The following is an 18,490-nucleotide window of genomic DNA, read 5'->3' as shown; positions in this document are numbered from 1 at the left end:
CCCTCTTGCACTGTTGGTGGGAATGCGAATTGGTGCAGCCACTCTGGAAAACAGTGTGGAGGTTCCTCAGAAAATTAAAAATATACCTACCCTATGACCCAGCAATAGCACTGCTAGAATTTACCCAAGGGATACAGAAGTACTGATGCATAGGGGCACTTGTACCCCAATGTTTATAGCTGCACTCTCAACAATAGTCAAATTGTGGAAAGAGCCTAAATGTCCATCAACTGATGAATGGATAAAGAAATTGTGGTTTATATACACAATGGAGTACTATGTGGCAATGAGAAAGGATGAAATATGGCCCTTTGTAGCAACGTGGATGGAACTGGAGAGTGTGATATTAAGTGAAATAAGCCATACAGAGAAAGACAGATACCATATGGTTTCACTCTTATGTGGATCCTGAGAAACTTAACAGAAACCCATGGGGGAGGGGAAGGAAAAAAAAAAAAAAGAGGTTAGAGTGGAAGAGAGCCAAAGCATAAGAGACTCTTAAAAACTGAGAACAGGGGCGCCTGGGTGGCGCAGTCGGTTAAGCGTCCGACTTCAGCCAGGTCACGATCTCACGGTCTGGGAGTTCTAGCCCCGCGTCGGGCTCTGGGCTGATGGCTCAGAGCCTGGAGCCTGTTTCCGATTCTGTGTCTCCCTCTCTCTCTGCCCCTCCCCCATTCATGCTCTGTCTCTCTCTGTCCCAAAAATAAATAAACGTTGAAAAAAAAAAAATTAAAAAAAAAAAAAAACTGAGAACAAACTGAGGGTTGATGAGGGGTGGGAGGGAGGGGAGGGTGGGTGATGGGTACTGAGGAGGGCACCTTTTGGGATGAGCACTGGGTGTTGTATGGAAACCAATTTGACAATAAACTTCACATATTGAAAAAAAAAGCTGATAAATTAGATTTTGTTGAAATTAAAAACTTTTTCAAAAGATCCCATTAGGAAACCAAACACAGAAGGGGTGTGCATATAACTGACAAAGAACTTATATCCAAAATATATAAAAATTTATACAATAGGGGTGCCTGGGTGGCTCAGTCACTTAAGCCATCTGACTTTGGCTGAGGTCATGATCTCATGGTTTTTGGGTTCAAATAGGCACTTCCCCAAAACAGGAAATTCAAATAGCCATAAGCACATGAAAATGTGCTCATCATTATTCACTGGGGAAATAAAAATGAAAGCAAAAATGAGATACCACTTATATATCCACCAGAATGGCTAAAATTAAAAGACATTTGATAATATAAGATAGAGCAACTAAAAACTCTAAGTCACTGCTGGTGGAAATGTAAATAATATGACCAATTTGGAGAAGAGTTTGTCATTTCCAAAGCTAAAAATGCCCTATTCTGGGGTGCCTGTGTAACTCAGTCAGTTGAGCATCCTTCTCTTGATCTTGGCTCAGGTCATGATCTCATGGTTCATGGGATCAAGTCCTATGTCAGGCTCCTCACTGGCAGTGTAGCACCTGCTTGGGATTCTCCACCTCCCTCTCTCTCTCAAAAATAAATAACCATTTAAAATGTAAATAAATAAACTGGTACAGCCAGAACTAAACCAGATGACAGAAATCTAATATGGCCTGAGGAGAATAACAGAGGACAGAATAGACTGGAAAATCATAATATGGCCTGCGGGGAAAAACAGAGGACAGGAGAAGAATAGATTGGAAAGGGTCATTAAAGAAATTCTATTTTACTAAAAAATATTTTTCATCAGGGTGGTGGTGATGGTGACACAGGTGCATACATCACAGGTACATACACACATATGAAACATACCTTTACACTGTTGAACACTTAAGTATACTTAAGACACTTTATTATACATTATAAGTAAAAACGTTAAAAAAAAAAGAGAGACTCACCTCAAACATCATCACCTCATGACCTTCTTTCTATAGCTGACTCCCACTTACCTTCTACTATTCCTCCACAGTCCCTATTATAGTATTTAATTGATACCTAATCTAAGTTTCCATAGAACCTTTCATACGTCACTATTAAAACATGTAAAACATTTCATTACTTAAGTTTAGATCTTATTTACCTTGCTTCCAAAGTGCCTAGCACACTGCCATGTACTATAGATATCAATAAATGCTTTCTGAATTTAAATGATTCCTATGACTTACAGAACAATGCCTCACTAATTCATACTCCTTAACTTTTTTTTTTTTTAATGTTTACTTATTTTGAGGGAGAGAGAGAAAAGTATACGTGGTGGGAGGGGTAGAGGGAGAAGGAGACACAGAGTCTGAAGCAAGCTCCAGGCTCTGAGCTGTCAGCACAGAGCCTGAGGTGGGGCTTGAACTCACGAACAGCAAGATCATGACCTGAGCCAAAGTCAGACACTTAACTGAGCCACCCAGGCGCCCCAACTTTTATCTTTTAAAGACAACTTCATTCCCCCTCTCCAATGGGAATCTTCTACAGTTTCTAAAAGGAGGATCTGGGAGAAAAAAAGCATTTGACAGGCTTTGAAATCAATCTGCACATCACAATCAACCAGGAGGATTGCTGCCTTAAAGAAAAACATATAGAAATACAGTAAAAAAGTAAATGATTCTTTCACTTTAACAACAATAATCTCTTATGTTTATTGGATACATACTGTATGGCTCTATGAGGTTACTATTCTTACTAGCTACATCTTAATGGGAAGTTTAAAAACTGTCCCAGATCATACACTTCCAGAACATACCAGGGGTAGTATCTATAGTAAGACCCCAAGAAAGACTAGGGTGTTAAAGTTATAAGACCCACATGCCAACAGAAAGGTCAATGAGATCATTTATTTAAAAAAGAATAAAGAGGGGCTCCTGGCTGCCTCAGTCAGTAGAGCATTAGACTCTTGACCTCAGTATCATGAGTTCAAGCCCCATGCTGGGCACAGAGCTTGCTTAATAAAAATTAAAAAAAATTTTTAAAGTAAATAGACAAAATTAAAAAAAAAAAAGAAAAATAAACCCAAATAGTTAAACATAAGAATAGATAACCAGGGGCGCAGAGCTTGCTTAATAAAAATTAAAAAAATTTTTTAAAGTAAATAGACAAAATTAAAAAGAAAGAAAAATAAACCCAAATAGTTAAACATAAGAATAGATAACCAGGGGCGCCTGGGTGACTCAGTCGGTTAAGTGTCTGACTTCGTCTCAGGTCACGATCTCACAGCTAGTGGGTTCGAGCCCCACATCGGGCTCTGTGCTGACAACTCAAAGCCTGGAGCCTGCTTTGCATTCTGTGTCACCCTCTCTCTTTGCCACTATCCTGTTCATCCTCTGTTTCTCTCAAAAATAAACATTAAAAAAAGAAAAAAGAAAAAGAAAAAAAGGATACCCAAACTTCCTCATAATGAAAGAAAAGCAAATTAAAACTACATTAGGATGAAAACAAGAAAAAAACCTACACAACGATGGAATTTCTAATATATTAGATTGGCAAAAATCCAAAAGTTTGAGAACACCTTCTTATCTTAGCACAGCTACTGAGAAGGCAGACGTTCTAACAATGATGATGAGGACACAAACCCTAAGGAGGGCAATTTGGCAAGATTTATCAAAATCATCAATGCTTATATAGCCTTTGATCCACCCACTCATGTCACTTCAGGGAATTCTTCCTCCATATATATTTACACATGTACAAAATGACACGTATGTTCCAAGATTTATCACTGCAGCACTATTTATAATAGCCAAAGACTAGAAATAACCCAAGTGTCTATACAAATTTGGTTAAATAAACTGAAAGAATACTCTCTAGGAGCAAAATATAGAAAGATCTCTAGAATACCCTACGTTTAAAAAGCAAGGTACACATACATGCAAGAAAGAGGTTAACAGTGGGAGAAACTTGGCATAGGGTATAAGGGAACTTTATAATCCTTGTAATATTACTGTATATCTAAAATTGCTCTAAAATAAAAGGTTGATTAAAGAAAAAAATAATAAGGTATATGGGGTGCCTGGCTGGCACAGTCAGTAGAGCATGTGACTTCTGATTTCAGAGATTTGAGTTTGAGTCCCACACTGGGTATGGAGATTACTTAAAAATAAAATCATTAAAAAAAAAAAAAAATTACAGGGGTATCTGGGTAGCTCGGTCGGTTAAGCATCCGACTTAATTTCGGCTCAGGTCATGATCTCGCGGTTCCTGAGTTTGAGCCCTGCATACAGCTCTGCACTGACAGTGTAGAGACTGCTTGGGATTCTCTGTCTGACCCTCCCCTGCTTGTGCACGCTCTCTCTCACTCTCTCTCAAAATCAACCAACCAACCAACCAACAAACATTTAAAAAAAATAGTTAGAAATAAAGTACAGACAGTATATAGTTTACTGGATTTTGTGTAAGAAAGAAGAATGAAGCTACATATATTGGTTCATAAAGAAATACTAGAATTCACTAGAAACTAGTAACAGTGGTTACATATTTGAGGAAGAGGGAAGAAGGAAAGAAGAAAGGGAGCAAGATTTCTCTACGTAAATAATTTCCTTAAAAATTTTTTTAACTTGGGGTGCCAGGTGGCCCAGTTGGTTGAGAGTCTGACATTAGCTCAGCTCATAATCTCGTGGTGCCTGAGTTTGAGCCTCACATTGGGGTCTGTGCTGACAGCTTAAAGCCTGAAGCCTGCTTCAGATTCTGTGTCTACTCTCTCTGCCCCTCCCCTGCTGGCACACTGTCTCTCTCTCTCTCTCAAAATTAAACATTAAAAATTAAAAAAAAAAATTTTTTTTTAACTTGTTAAAGATTGTCTCTTCAAAATAAACTAATTTTTTAAAAAGCAGCTCCAGGGGGTGCGCCTGGGTGGCTTGGTCGGTTGAGCCTCCGACTTCGGCTCAGGTCATGATCTCACGGTCCGTGAGTTCGAGCCCCGCGTCGGGCTCTGTGCTGACAGCTCAGAGCCTGGAGCCTGTTTCGGATTCTGTGTCTCCCTCTCTCTCTGCCCCTCCCCTGTTCATGCTCTGTCTCTCTCTGTTTCAAAAATAAATAAACGTTAAAAAAAAAATAAAAATAAAATTTAAAAAAAAAGCAGCTCCATAAGAATTACCTCCTTCTCTAATGAAACCCAAGGGAAGTTTCTGGCATGGTATTTACATACCAGTAAATTATGGGTTTAACAGCTATTAAAGTTTTCTAAACACAAACTTTTAACCTCTATGGTATATGCTTTCCATAATTACAAACCAAAATATTTTGTTTAATTTTTAATGAAGATAAATGGAAAAACGGTTTTTACAGAACTGGTTCTTCATACAATTTTTCAGAATACATCTATTTGACACAGTAATTTACAACTAAACTCAGTACCATGACCTCACACCTGAGTGAAAGCAATCAATTCCCTTAACGTTGTACAATTTCACTTTTTGGAATTATTAATAATCAGTGTTGTTTGCTAATAAAAAGGCTGAAACCTATAGCAGTGAAAACACACATCACAAGGTATTAAAAGCCACCAATTTTAAAGACATGCATTCAAACAGGTCTGCCCATTAGCTATTCTCAATCCACCCTCCACAGTGACTTTTTTCTGTTCTCCAATTTTTACAAATTGGATTAAATTATCTTTACCTACATCGCTTTTTTAAATTCCATGTATCTACAGAAATATTTTTAAATATTGCTAGAAGGGCAAAAATATGCCCAGTAAGAAATATATCAACCAGGGGCACCTGGGTGGCTCAGTCGGTTAAGCGTCTGACTTCGGCTCAGGTTATGAACTCGCAGTTTGAGTTCGAGCCCTGCGTCGGGCTCTGTGCTGACAGCTCAGAGCCTGGAACCTGCTTCAGATTCTGTGTCTCCCTCTCCCTCTGCCCCTCCCCTGCTCATGCTCTGACTCTCTCTGTCCTTCAATAATAAATAAATGTTTAAAAAAAATTTTTTAAAGAAATACATCAACTAAAAGTTAAAAACAACTCACATATACTTACTTACCTTAAAAGGTTTGTCTCCACTGTGTGTCAGCATATGCCTCTGTAACCAACTCTGACTGGTTGATGGAGTGTTATATACTTTACAACCTTTCCATAAGCAAACAAATACCTGTTAAAAGAAGAGCCATAATAATTTTCATCACTTATTTCAACAGAGTTTTATTCCTTGTTAAGTTCAAATGAACATGCTGCAAGTCTTTAACTGACAGAAAGAGCCATTAATGTAGGAGTCAATCAAAATGCTTAACATAGTTAAACTTCTGAACTTCCAGTATGAAAAGCACAGTGTCAACCCTTTCCCCTTAAGGCTGCTGTCCAATTCCCTCAATGGGGACTGAAAAACCAATCCCAAAGTGTCACTCAGAAGGCAAAATTCAAAATATTAACAATATACCCTTGGAACCAGAACTATACACCATTATTTTGTATTTACTGCATGAGGGAACTAACATGTATTATTTATAACAGGAAAATATAACGGTATAAAGAAATAATGAAAATAAATCAAAATACTCAAATATTAATCTCTGAAGATGAATGTCAGAAAATGAGTATAGTAATTAAATTACTAAGTTAAAATTTTCTGCTCTAGATTCCTTATTCTCATATGCATGCTAATACTTATTTTTATACTGTTCTATTCTTTAAAAATTATTTCCCATTATCTTATGAAACAAAATCTAATACAAAATGTTAAATTAATACAGTTGTAAAAGCAATGGGCATAAGCTGTTTATCATAACAGATCCACATTCTTGGATTCAGGTAATTGAGTATGACTGGGTTTGGAAAATACCAGTCTAACAACTAACAATCTAATCTTTATCATCTTCTTACTAGTGACATATCAAGTTTCTAGCTGATTGTATTTCCCTCAAACTGAACATTTAAAATTGCTTCCCAACACCAGTAAAAGAAGTCTGAATCCACTGTAGTTATAGCCTTCAAAGAGCCACTTATATATAAGCTCTGTTCTTTTCTAAGGGAAGAGTAATTATAAACAGAGCCATACTTTCAAGACTGTAACATACTACATGTAGAATAGAATGAAGATACATGCAGAAATGAAGCATCATTAAACGGTTTAAAATAAACTTTTTTTAAAGCCTAGAAAAATCAACAGTCTAAAATAACTGAATTTTTACTCAAAACCAAAGTCATTTTATATTAGGTCTAACAAGGCAATAGTGCTATTGCTGTTTGATATGACTGTTTATAGAGTTACCATGTATCCTGATTCCTCTACAGATTGGCTCATTTCTTTTAATTAAACAGACATAGAAATCAAAACATTTCCTCATTCATATTTAAAATCCTTGACCCTAGTTTGTGTTTATAAAATGATTCCACAAGTTCCCAGAATTCAAAGCTACTTTTTAAAATGAATCCAAAAAAAGGAAAAAATGTTTTCAAAACTACATGAATTGTGTTGTGGAAATTAATTCAGTAATGTTTAATAATCACATGCAGATAATCAGTAGTGCTATCTATCAACTTCCTGACAACTCTGAGTCTTAAATGTTCAAGCAATAAATAGGAATCAGAGATTGAGTTAAAATTCTCTCACAAGCCATACCACATAAAGAGAGATGCATTAAAGTAACTGGAAACAAATCTACCATCATTTACGTAATAATTTTTAAAACAGTGAAGAATTCTGTTGTCTTAACTCTTAAGTAACCTCTGTGCTGAGTTACTCTCAAAGAAACAAGAAGATAAATATTCAAACACTGCCCCTTACATTAGCCAACCACTATATGTGAAAGAAACAACAATCTCTGACTAGCAATTTTTTTTTCCTAGAAATAAACACAAATATGGAGACAAGGGCAGACTGTAATTCCACCAGATAATAGCCTTCAAGATGAGTAGTTATGGTCCAGACTCTAGATGAAATAATGTCTAGTAACACTATTAGAGCAACACCTTCAGGTTCAAAGAAAAACCATAACCTTCAACCTAATGAATTTTATAGGAAATGGACGTAAGTGTAAAGAGACCAAAGCTAACTATATTTAGCTATACTGGGGTGAAATATTTAGAAAATAATTTTTGGGTTTGGAGGGAGGGGGAGAGGAAGCACTAAACTTGCACAAAGACAAAACAGGCACTAAAACTCCACACCATGGATCCATAAAAATCACAAAACTGTTAAAAGCTGAATTTCTTTCCCTAATCTATGATAGGACACCCTTTGATAAAGAGTTAAAATCTGACAGAAGGGTCTTTCTTCAAACTTGAGATTTTTAGATACACAATATATGAAAAACATTCTCGTAATCAATTTTTAGAAACTTCTTCATTGTAAAAATTAACTCTGAAAACGAAACACCACAGGAATCTAATCCAAATGTGAAAGGAATTATTCAAGCATAAAATCTATCATGCTTCCTCTATAATACCTTAAGATGAATTAAGTTCTAAAAAAAAAATGAATTAAGATCTAGCTATACTAATCAGAATACTGAGGCACATAGGTACATAGTCTAGTCTCTCATAATAGACAGACTTATATTAGGTTATTAGATGTAACAAAAATAGCACAAAGTAAATGACCTGAATTGTATACAGAGCTTTCATACTTTGCAGCTTTGTAATCTTGGAAGAATCACTTCTTTAAGCGTCTATTTCCTTTCTCATCAAACAGACACTACAAGCACACATTTGCTAACTCCAAAATACAATGAAAATGCAAGATGATACTCTAAACTATTTAACAGAAAAAATGGATTTATATTAGACACTGGAGGCCCCTTTTCAAAATAACTGCCACCAAATAAATTTTTCTGACAAACTACTATCTTTAAAAATCAAATCAAAACACACAGTTATTAAAATAATATTTGTGGAGGTGGCTGGGTGGCTTGGTCAGTTAAGCGATCGACTCCCTGATTTCAACTCAGGGATACCCACATCAGGCTCCATGCTGGGCGTGTAGCCTGTTTTGGATTCTCTTTCTTTCTTTCTCCCTCTCGCTCTCTCCCTTCCTTCTCCCCCAACCCCCATCCCTCCCTGGCTCTCTCTCAAACAAAACTAAACTAAACTAAATTAAATTAAATTAAATTAAACTAAATTAAATCAGAATATTTTTGGACTACCAAAGAATCTTCAAATTTACAATGACCCAACTAAAGATGCAGAGGTCTAAAATTTCATTTTTATAGGTTTGGGCTTTCTGTTGAGAAGTCCTTTAGAAATCCTCACTCATTCAAACTGTCAACTTTAAGGCAACTCCTCCAAAATGCCCAAAATGAAAAAGACTGGTACAAACCTGAGAACCAAGGGTAGTGTTAAGTGTTCTTCACTTTCATCAATTTCTTTGACCAAATGCAGCAACATATTTTTCTGAATTTATTCATGGCCTACACCTTTGACAGCTTGTGTGACAGTATAAAGATACTTGTACTTATCTGGTCACTAACATTTCACACTAAAGTGTGCAAATGATCCATTAAAATTTTCTGTAAGTAAATTGTAAAATCTACTGCAAAAAAAAATGCAATGCAACCTGACAGAATCTAAGTATGCATAAGGAAAATTCAGTTAGTAGTAAGGTAAATTAAAATCAGCCAAATATATTCTAAATAGAGCCAGAAGGCAATATAATTTACATGCAGGAGTGGGGGAAGGGGCTGGCTTTACTAAGGAATTAGATTCCTTTTGCAGTAAAATGATACAAAAAGATTTTGTATAAAGCAAGAGATAATACCATCTAAAGTCAGGAAGGGATTGGATGATTTTTATGAATCCCTTAAACTTTCATTTCTTTTTTTGTTTAATGTTTTATTTTATTTTTGAGGGTGGGCAGCAGAGAGAAAGGGAGACATAGAATCTGAAGAGGGTCTAGGCTCCAAGCTATCAGCACAGAGCCCAACGCAAGGCTTGAACCCATGAACTGTAAGGTCATGACTTGAGCCAAAGTCGGATGCTTAACTGACTGAGCTACCCAGGCACCCCAAGCTTTAATATTACTTAGAAAAAACCCAGCTCACTCTTTTACAAAATGCGAACAAAAGAGAAACAAAATATTTTTTCCATGTAATTATTGTTTCTAATCAGTTTGTTCTTCCAAGATCTAAAACAACAGCTATCATTTTATATCCTATTATTTTTAGCCACATTAAATGAACATTTCCAATTTTCTCTGTTAAAAGATATTTAATAAAACAGAGGGCAAAAATATTTAATAGAACACTCAAATTACAAGAATTAAGTATTTTTCCTTTATTACAAACTCTATGACCAATTTCATGCATGTTTTAGGAGCTATCAGATAGGCAATCAAAACTCAAAGTGACCTCCTAAGATTGATTTCACTTTCTAGTCTCATTCCAATTTAACCCTGAGTGTCATTTTATGTAACATATAAAGGTAACTGATCTTATTCAAGCCTTTGAATAATACCCTACCATCCCTTCCCCGAAATCTCCTTCAGGCCCTCTGCCCTCAAACACATCAAAGAACATACACAAAAATGAACTTAATAAAATGACACGTGTAAAATAACTCGTGCATCAAGAAACACAAACAGGTTTCTTTCTGGCAAATCTGTTTTTTTTTTTTAATAAGAAATAGTTAAGACAGAAAGAACACAACACTAATGGATGTTACTAAACCACAGAAATCCTAGAAGACAAAGTTTCCTGCTTACCAAGACTTCAGTGTATATGAATAGGACACTGGGATTTGAAATGTGATTAATAAAATACCTCATTCTAGTTTTTGAAATCCAATCATGCACAGAAGTATGACCCCAGAACCCGAGTCTATTATACCTAATGAAAAAAAGTTAAAAAATGTTTTGCCTTTTTTAGTATTTTACCTTAAAAGGCATATTCACTCACACACGCTCTCTCTCAAAAATAAACATGAAAGAAAGAAAGAAAGAAAGAAAGAAAGAAAGAAAGAAGAAAGAAAGAAAGAAAGAAAGAAAGAAAGAAAGAAAGAAAGAAAATTGGGGCAGCTAGGTGGCTCAGTCAGTTAAGCATACGACTTCAGCTCAGGTCATGATCTTGCAGTTCGTGAGTTTGAACCCCGCATCAGGCTCTGTGCTAACAGCTAGGACCCTAGAGCCTGCTTCGGATTCTGTCTCCCTCTCTCTCTGCCCCTCCCCCACTCATGCTGTCTCTCTCTCAAAAATAATAAACATTTTTTTTAAAAGGTATTTTTTGTGCTCGCTTCGGCAGCACATATACTAAAAAGGTATTTTTTAGGGGCGCCTGGGTGGCTTGGTCGGCTGAGCGTCCGACTTCGGCTCAGGTCATGATCTCACGGTCCATGAGTTCGAGCCCCGCGTCGGGCTCTGTGCCTGGAGCTTGTTTCAGATTCTGTGTCTCCCTCTCTCTCTGCCCCTCCCCTGTTCATGCTCTGTCTCTCTCGGTCTCAAAAATAAATAAACGTTAAAAAAAAACTTTTTTTTTTTAAAAAAGGTATTTTTTAAAAATTAAAAAAAAAAAAGGTACACTCAGTCTGGTGTTTAAGTGGTTAGCTTAACTTTTGAAATAGAAGAATCTACCCACTTTGATATATGAAAAGGTCAATGAAGACCCAAACTCTACCCAATTTCAGCCTCCAAATATAATTAAAGTCCATGTGACATGGAAACATAAAAAGCTTAAAGAGGGGATGGGGGGAGAGAGAAGTTTCTAAGCTATTATATGATAGTTTTGTTTTCCCAGAGTGAAGATTAGAGTGGGATGAGAAAAAGAACAGGAATTAATATAGTATTCAGATCTTGCTAACATACTACTCCAATAAAACCATCAACTTTTAATAAGTAGAAGCATAAAGTCCTCTAGAGTTACCAATTTTTTCCTCATTTGCTTCTGTTCCATTAAGACAGTTTAACACTTGGGGTAGAAAGAAGAGATAAGAAATCTAAACAAAAATTATGTTATGAAAATCAGCTGTTTTCCAGGTGTATGAGGTACCTAGAACAAAGTCATGAAGACAGAAAGTAGAACTGGGGTGCTGAGGAATGGGGAATTATTGTTGAATGGGTAAAGATGTCAGTTTGAGATATTCAAGAATTCTGGAGATAGACAGTGATGATGGTTGTACAACAATATAAACATACTTAATGTCAAAGAACTCTACACTTAAAAACACTTATTTTTTTAAAGTTCCCTTCAAAGAGGCCATAAAAAAAAAAAAAAAAAAAAGATGTCCCAACCAACATCCACTCTATTTTAAGCACAAAACCAGATCAAGATTTCCTGTTATATAGTTGTACATAGTTTTCAAAGTTTCATTCATACATCGGTATACAGACTGAAAGCTTGATCTATAGACCAATGACTGATATGCAAAAATAATCTGAGTGTATTTTCTCTACTCTCTAACATTTGTAGTTTAGCAATTAATGTCCTTCAAAGATCAGGCCTCCTTTCTGTGGTCAAAACAGCATTAAGCTTAAAATTAGCCAGAGAATCCTATTTTTAATAAAGTAATTTTATGAGTAAGTATTTGAGAAATGACACGGGGGGGGGGGGGGTCATTTCAACAAGTTTATACTTATTGTAGAAATACCAAGACTTCATCCCTTGCTCTATGACATAAGGTAAATATAGCTGCCGTGACTACATGATAGATTCAGTCTGCACCTCGACTCCTTCTGTAGATCCTTAAAGAGGTAAAAACATTCTCATAAGGCTATGTACCAACTCCTCAATGTGTAAGATCTAAGACTTAGAAATGTGAGATTTTCCCACACCTACTACACGAAGCTCAGTAACCTTCTACATAGTTCATGATCCTATATATAGTTGCTAAATCAAGTGACTAAAAAAGCATCATGCCATGGCTCAAAAGACTATCTTAGTGATATATACCGAATGATATCAAGCACTGGCTCACAAAAAACAACTCTATAATAACTAGGAAACCAACTTGGTTAACATAGCTCACAATAAAAATCTGATATATGTAAGAAGGGAAAAAAGACTGTTACAAAAGTAACCTAACCACTGAGCTGGGTTGGGTTAAGTGGTGAAAATACCATATGATGGGCAATTTTCTTTAATACACTATCTGTTGTCTACCTAGACATCACAAAATTCAAATCTAGTAAGACAAATGTTTACTTATCAAATTTCAGTAATCAAAAAAATGCTGATACATTACAACATACTGTGACAACGGCAAAGATTTCTTAAAAGATTTCAATGCACAAATACCACTGGTTACAATGTGAGAGGTGCTTATATGGTTGCATGTTTTTAAAAAAGATCAATGCAATCTAACTATCAATGCAACCTTGGAAACAGCTACCCACTCATTTAAACCATAATGATCCTAAACCATTTTAGTATCAGTAGATCTCAACAGTGATGGCAAGCTGATAGGAAATATGTGGCCTAAAGATTATCTGTACTTAACAATGTGACATTAATTTCTGGAAAGTGCACTAAAGTGTGGTTAACTATTCAAGACAAATCTAGATAAAATTGAAAAAAGTTGTAAGTAACATTATAATACTTTGATCCATTACACTTTGACTCACCTAATTTGCTTAGCTCTTAAATCACTATCCAATAAAAATTATATAGACTGACACAATTAAATTTATTCCTAAAAAGGTATAGGTCAATACTCACTAACCAGAACTTCCTACCTAAGCCAGCTCTGTTAAGACCTGGGAAAAGATGATCAATTCTCATTCACAAATAATGACTGCAAGCCGTCATTTAACAGAACTGTTTATACTAATCCTGTAGAAAGTCTAATATTACCGTTGTATTTTAGAAAACTGGATTCCTTCGCACTGTATTTTAGAAAGTCTAATCTCTTCTAAGAGCAAATTAAAATCCAACACATATGTTCATTTGATCCTATCAAGTTATGTGGGAAATAAATGGAAAAAAAATTGAAAAAAATAAAGCCTGTGTAAAAACAATCTCAAATTACTTTAAAAAAAAAAAAAAAAAAAGCCTAGCTAGCAATTACAAATTAATAAAACTAATGAAAACAGGGAGTGAAAAAAAGAAATGACAAAACCAACCCCTCCTCGCTGACCATCTACATGTATGGAACGGATGTGATCTGCCAGATCTGGACTAGAGTTGAAGCAAGCCTGGCACTGGTCCCAACAACAATTATAGGCAATATTTTTGCTTGAAGAAGTAGTGCTTCCTTGTCCATTCATCATTGCTGGAGTTGAACGCCCACTGGAAATTGTGCTGTCTACATCCATTATAGTACTGCTTATGCTACAAAAGAAGAAAAAAGGCTGTGTTATTCCTAGAAATTCACTAACATGAATATGATCTTATACTTAATTAAGATTACTACTTGACATTCTGCTCCATACAAAGCATACTAAACCATATTTTCTATTAGAAAACAACACTGCTTTGAAATCATTTAGTTGGCAATAAAGTGGAAATCAAGGCAAAAAAAAAAAAAAATGCTAGTACCTCAAAACCAGATATGGGATAATTTAAGTAACTTTTGGCAGACATGAACTCAATACTATAACCTACAGAAAGCAAAGCAAACACACACACACACACACACACACACACCCCATACATACAGCTCATCAAATTTCAGCCCTTGCATAGTTCTGAGAAGCACAATAAAGTAATAGAGTTATAGTGTCCAGCTATAAATAATTCAGAACCAAGAGTATGTTTACAATTCTGCAAATCACTTGTTAATCCATAATCATTTCCTCTATTCACTAATCTAAGAATACAACTGCTGTCATATCCTACTTCTCTCCATCTCAAAAAAGTTGGGAAATTGTGCAATATTTTCCCTTCTAAATAAACAAGCAGAAGAGAGAAAACTGGGTGCAATAAAAAGTTTCTCCAATTTTACCAAAGTCCAAATAAAACGTCTTTTTCTAGACCTCAATTTTTTTTTTTTTTGCTAATCTCTATCCACAAAAAAAGGACTGAAAAAGCCAATCTTTTTTATTTTTTATTCACTAAATTATAACATATTAGTGACCCTTTTATTTACTAAGAAAATTACATACTAGTAGAAATAAAAGTAAAAAAAAAAAAAGAAAGAAATGAAAGCCTTCCTTTCAAAAGCAATTCATTTAAGGGGACGGCTGGCTGGCATAGTCAGTACAGCATCTGACTCTTGATCTCAGGGTTGTAGGTTCAAGCCCCATGCTGGATGTAGAGATCACTTAAAAATAAAATCTTTTTGGGGCGCCTGGGTGACTCAGTCGGTTAAGCATCCGATTTCAGCTCAGGTCATGATCTCAAGGTTCAAAAGTTCAAGCCCTGCATCGGGCTCTGTGCTGACACAGCCCAGAGCCTGGAGCCTGCTTCGGATTCTGTGTCTCCCTCTCTCTGCCCCTCACTCGCTCACACTCTATCTCTCTCTCTCTCTCACAAATAAACAAAATTTTTAATAAAATAAAAATAAAAATAAAATTTTTAAAAAATTAAAAGCAACTCATTAAAACAATTTTTTTCAGTATCTTCCCAACAGAGACTACAGGAAAGTAGCTTCAACCAGAGGGCTCAACAGTAAGAATGTCTGCACATTAAATCCATCAAAAGCTATTTATTTATCTGCTTGCAATCTAAGTACCAATAAATTATGAAAATTATATTAACTTTTAAGGAGTATGCTTCCCGACTCCCAAGTTTTTACTACAGAAAATTTCAAAGACACAGAAAAGTTACATAAATTTGAACTTAATTTACATTTTGGGGACACCTGGCTGGCTCAGTCGGTACAGCCTGCGACTCCTGATCTCAGGGTTGTAAGTTCAAGTGTCATGTTGGGTATAGAGATCACTTAAAATAATTTTTTTTTTTAAATTTACATTTTGTCCTACTTGCTATATGTAATTTGTTTTTCTCAATCATCTGCAAGTTGCAAACGTGATACTTCAACCACAATCACTTCAGCACACACCATCTAAAAATAAGAATAATCACAACTTCATTTGCTTATATGTAAGAGTCAAAATAAAGTTTAACTTATTAAAGTAAAAATGATTTGTGTCTGGGGGTAGCTCAATCAATTGAGCGTCAGACTCCTGATTTCAGGTAGTGATCCCAGGGTTTTGGGCTTGAGCCCCGCGTCAGGCTGCAAGCTGAGCATGGAGCCTACTTGAGATTCTCCATCTCCCTCTGCCCTTCTCCTGCTAGGGCTCTCTCTTGAAATAAATACATAAACTTTAAAAAAAAAAAAAAAGTGTCTAACATCCAATGCACCCATTTAAAAAGAGCTAGCAAAAATGTTTTTTTTTTAATAGGATGCTTCAGAAATGAAAAATGTCTGATTCCCCTTTAAAGAATATTCACATGCTTACAGCGTCGCTCCTTATCAGGGAAATACAAATCAAAACCACACTCAGGTATCACCTCACGCCAGTCAGAGTGGCCAAAATGAACAAATCAGGAGACTATAGATGCTGGCGAGGATGTGGAGAAACGGGAACCCTCTTGCACTGTTGGTGGGAATGCAAATTGGTGCAGCCGCTCTGGAAAACAGTGTGGAGGTTCCTCAGAAAATTAAAAATAGACCTACCCTATGACCCAGCAATAGCACTGCTGGGAATTTATCCAAGGGATACAGGAGTACTGATGCATAGGGGCACTTGTACCCCAATGTTCATAGCAGCACTCTCAACAATAGCCAAATTATGGAAAGAGCCTAAATGTCCATCAACTGATGAATGGATAAAGAAATTGTGGTTTATATACACAATGGAATACTACGTGGCAATGAGAAAAAATGAAATATGGCCTTTTGTAGCAACGTGGATGGAACTGGAGAGTGTGATGCTAAGTGAAATAAGCCATACAGAGAAAGACAGATACCATATGGTTTCACTCTTATGTGGACCCTGAGAAACGTAACAGGAACCCGTGGGGGAGGGGGAGGAAAAAAGGAAAAAAAAAAAAAAAAAAAAAAAGAGGTTAGAGTGGGAGAGAGCCAAAGCATAAGAGACTGTTAAAAACTGAGAACAAACTGAGGGTTGATGGGGGGTGGGAGGGAGGAGAGGGTGGGTGATGGGTATTGAGGAGGGCACCCTTTGGGATGAGCACTGGGTGTTTTATGGAAACCAATTTGGACAATAAATTTCATATATTATAAAAAATAACAAAATAAAAAATAAAGAATATTCACATGCTTAAATTCATCTGGCTATCTACCAGTCAATGTAAGTTCTAAATTAGAACTTTAAAACTTCATTCTAAACTTTGTAATCTTGGGGCACCTGGATGGTTCAATCCATTGAACATGCAACTCTTTACCTCAGGGTCGTGAGTTTGAGCCCCACGTTGGGTGTAGATATTAAAAAATTTTTCTGTAATCTCTATTAAGTTCTCAAGTGCAAATAAGCTTGGTTATCTGAATACTTAGTCATATTTTTTGCAGGAATAAATTGTGAGTATGGCGTTTTTTCTATACAGAAATACATTATTTTTATTTGGGCCCTAGGAATTTCAAGTTTCATGAGGCCCTTAACCCATGAAACAATCACCTATTTTCCTAGATTTCATAGATTTTAAAACATTTTAACTGTAAAGCTCATACTTTTATAAACCATACTAATTAACACCAAAGGCAAATAAAATATTAATAGTTTTCAGTGGACAACCAACCACACTCAAATTATAAACCATCTTAGGAAAAGAGATTAATCTCAATGATCTATTGCAATGCAATCTCTAAGGTATAGCAAAGTGTAACACACACACACACACACACACACACACACACACACACGGTAGTAATGCTCCAATTTCCATATCCATACCTAGGCCAGGGAGGGAGACAGATATAGACATGGGTGTTCTCTCAAGACAAAACTTTTGTTGTTGTTGTTGTTGTTGTTGTTGTTTAAGGCAAAACTTCCTTTGAAGGATACACAAAACATCGTCCATGTTTTTTTGGAGGGGCAGATGGAGGATCAGAAGGAGAGAAACTTTCACTATAAGTACCTTTTTGTATCACTTTTAACCACATACCTGTACTGCTTTTATGGAAAAGTCCAAACTTAGTTGAAAATGAAACCAATTTTCTTTAAATTGGACAAAGAAAGGCCAAGAGACTCATAATAAATCCAACTAACCATATACAGTCTATCTACATAGTGCTTAATGTACTTTTGTTTATTAATCTTACCATAGAAGGGGAACCTTGTAACTGCAAACATCCATATACACTGAAGATCATGTAATCAGTCTATGTGCAGTATCACTCAAACACAAGCCTTCATGTGGATACAGATCCTCATAAAAAGACAGTATAATGCTGATATTAAGAATATGAACTGTGTCTATCATTGGCAACTGAGCTGCATATGCAGTGGCAGAGGTGGTAAGGGACAGACTTCATGCCCTAGAAGACTCAAGAGACCTTCACATATGTGCAGCATACCACAGAGCCTCGCAAAGCCTAGCAGGGCCAAATGGAGTCCTGCTGCGTAGCACCTCTTAGGCTCCTGCAAATTCTAGGAAATGTCCAAATCCTAAGCCTCCAGGATCCCTTTTGGCCCTAGATCCATGCTGGAATCTATGGTTTTCTCCACTCTTAAGACAAAAAGGCAACAGTCCTGACGTGGGAGAGCAAAAG

At 36.1% G+C, this 18,490-nt stretch overlaps 1 protein-coding gene across 5 annotated transcripts in view; it reads right to left on the bottom strand.

The window, feature by feature from the left end:
- The window catches only part of AEBP2 (AE binding protein 2), a 96,228-nt gene that overhangs the window by 58,198 nt on the left and 19,540 nt on the right, over positions 1-18,490 (bottom strand). For all 5 annotated transcript variants that reach the window (XM_045466903.1, XM_045466902.1, XM_045466905.1 and 2 more), the window contains exons 2-3: positions 13,938-14,145; positions 5,940-6,047 (exon numbers count right to left, since the gene is read on the bottom strand). In XM_045466903.1, the coding sequence (XP_045322859.1) occupies positions 5,940-6,047; positions 13,938-14,145 (316 nt within the window). The remainder of the gene's footprint in view (positions 1-5,939; positions 6,048-13,937; positions 14,146-18,490) is intronic.

The sequence above is a fragment of the Leopardus geoffroyi genome, chromosome B4, assembly GCF_018350155.1.
Source record: "Leopardus geoffroyi isolate Oge1 chromosome B4, O.geoffroyi_Oge1_pat1.0, whole genome shotgun sequence".
Taxonomy (NCBI): Eukaryota; Metazoa; Chordata; class Mammalia; order Carnivora; family Felidae; genus Leopardus; species Leopardus geoffroyi.
This window is presented reverse-complemented; position numbering and strand designations above follow the sequence as displayed.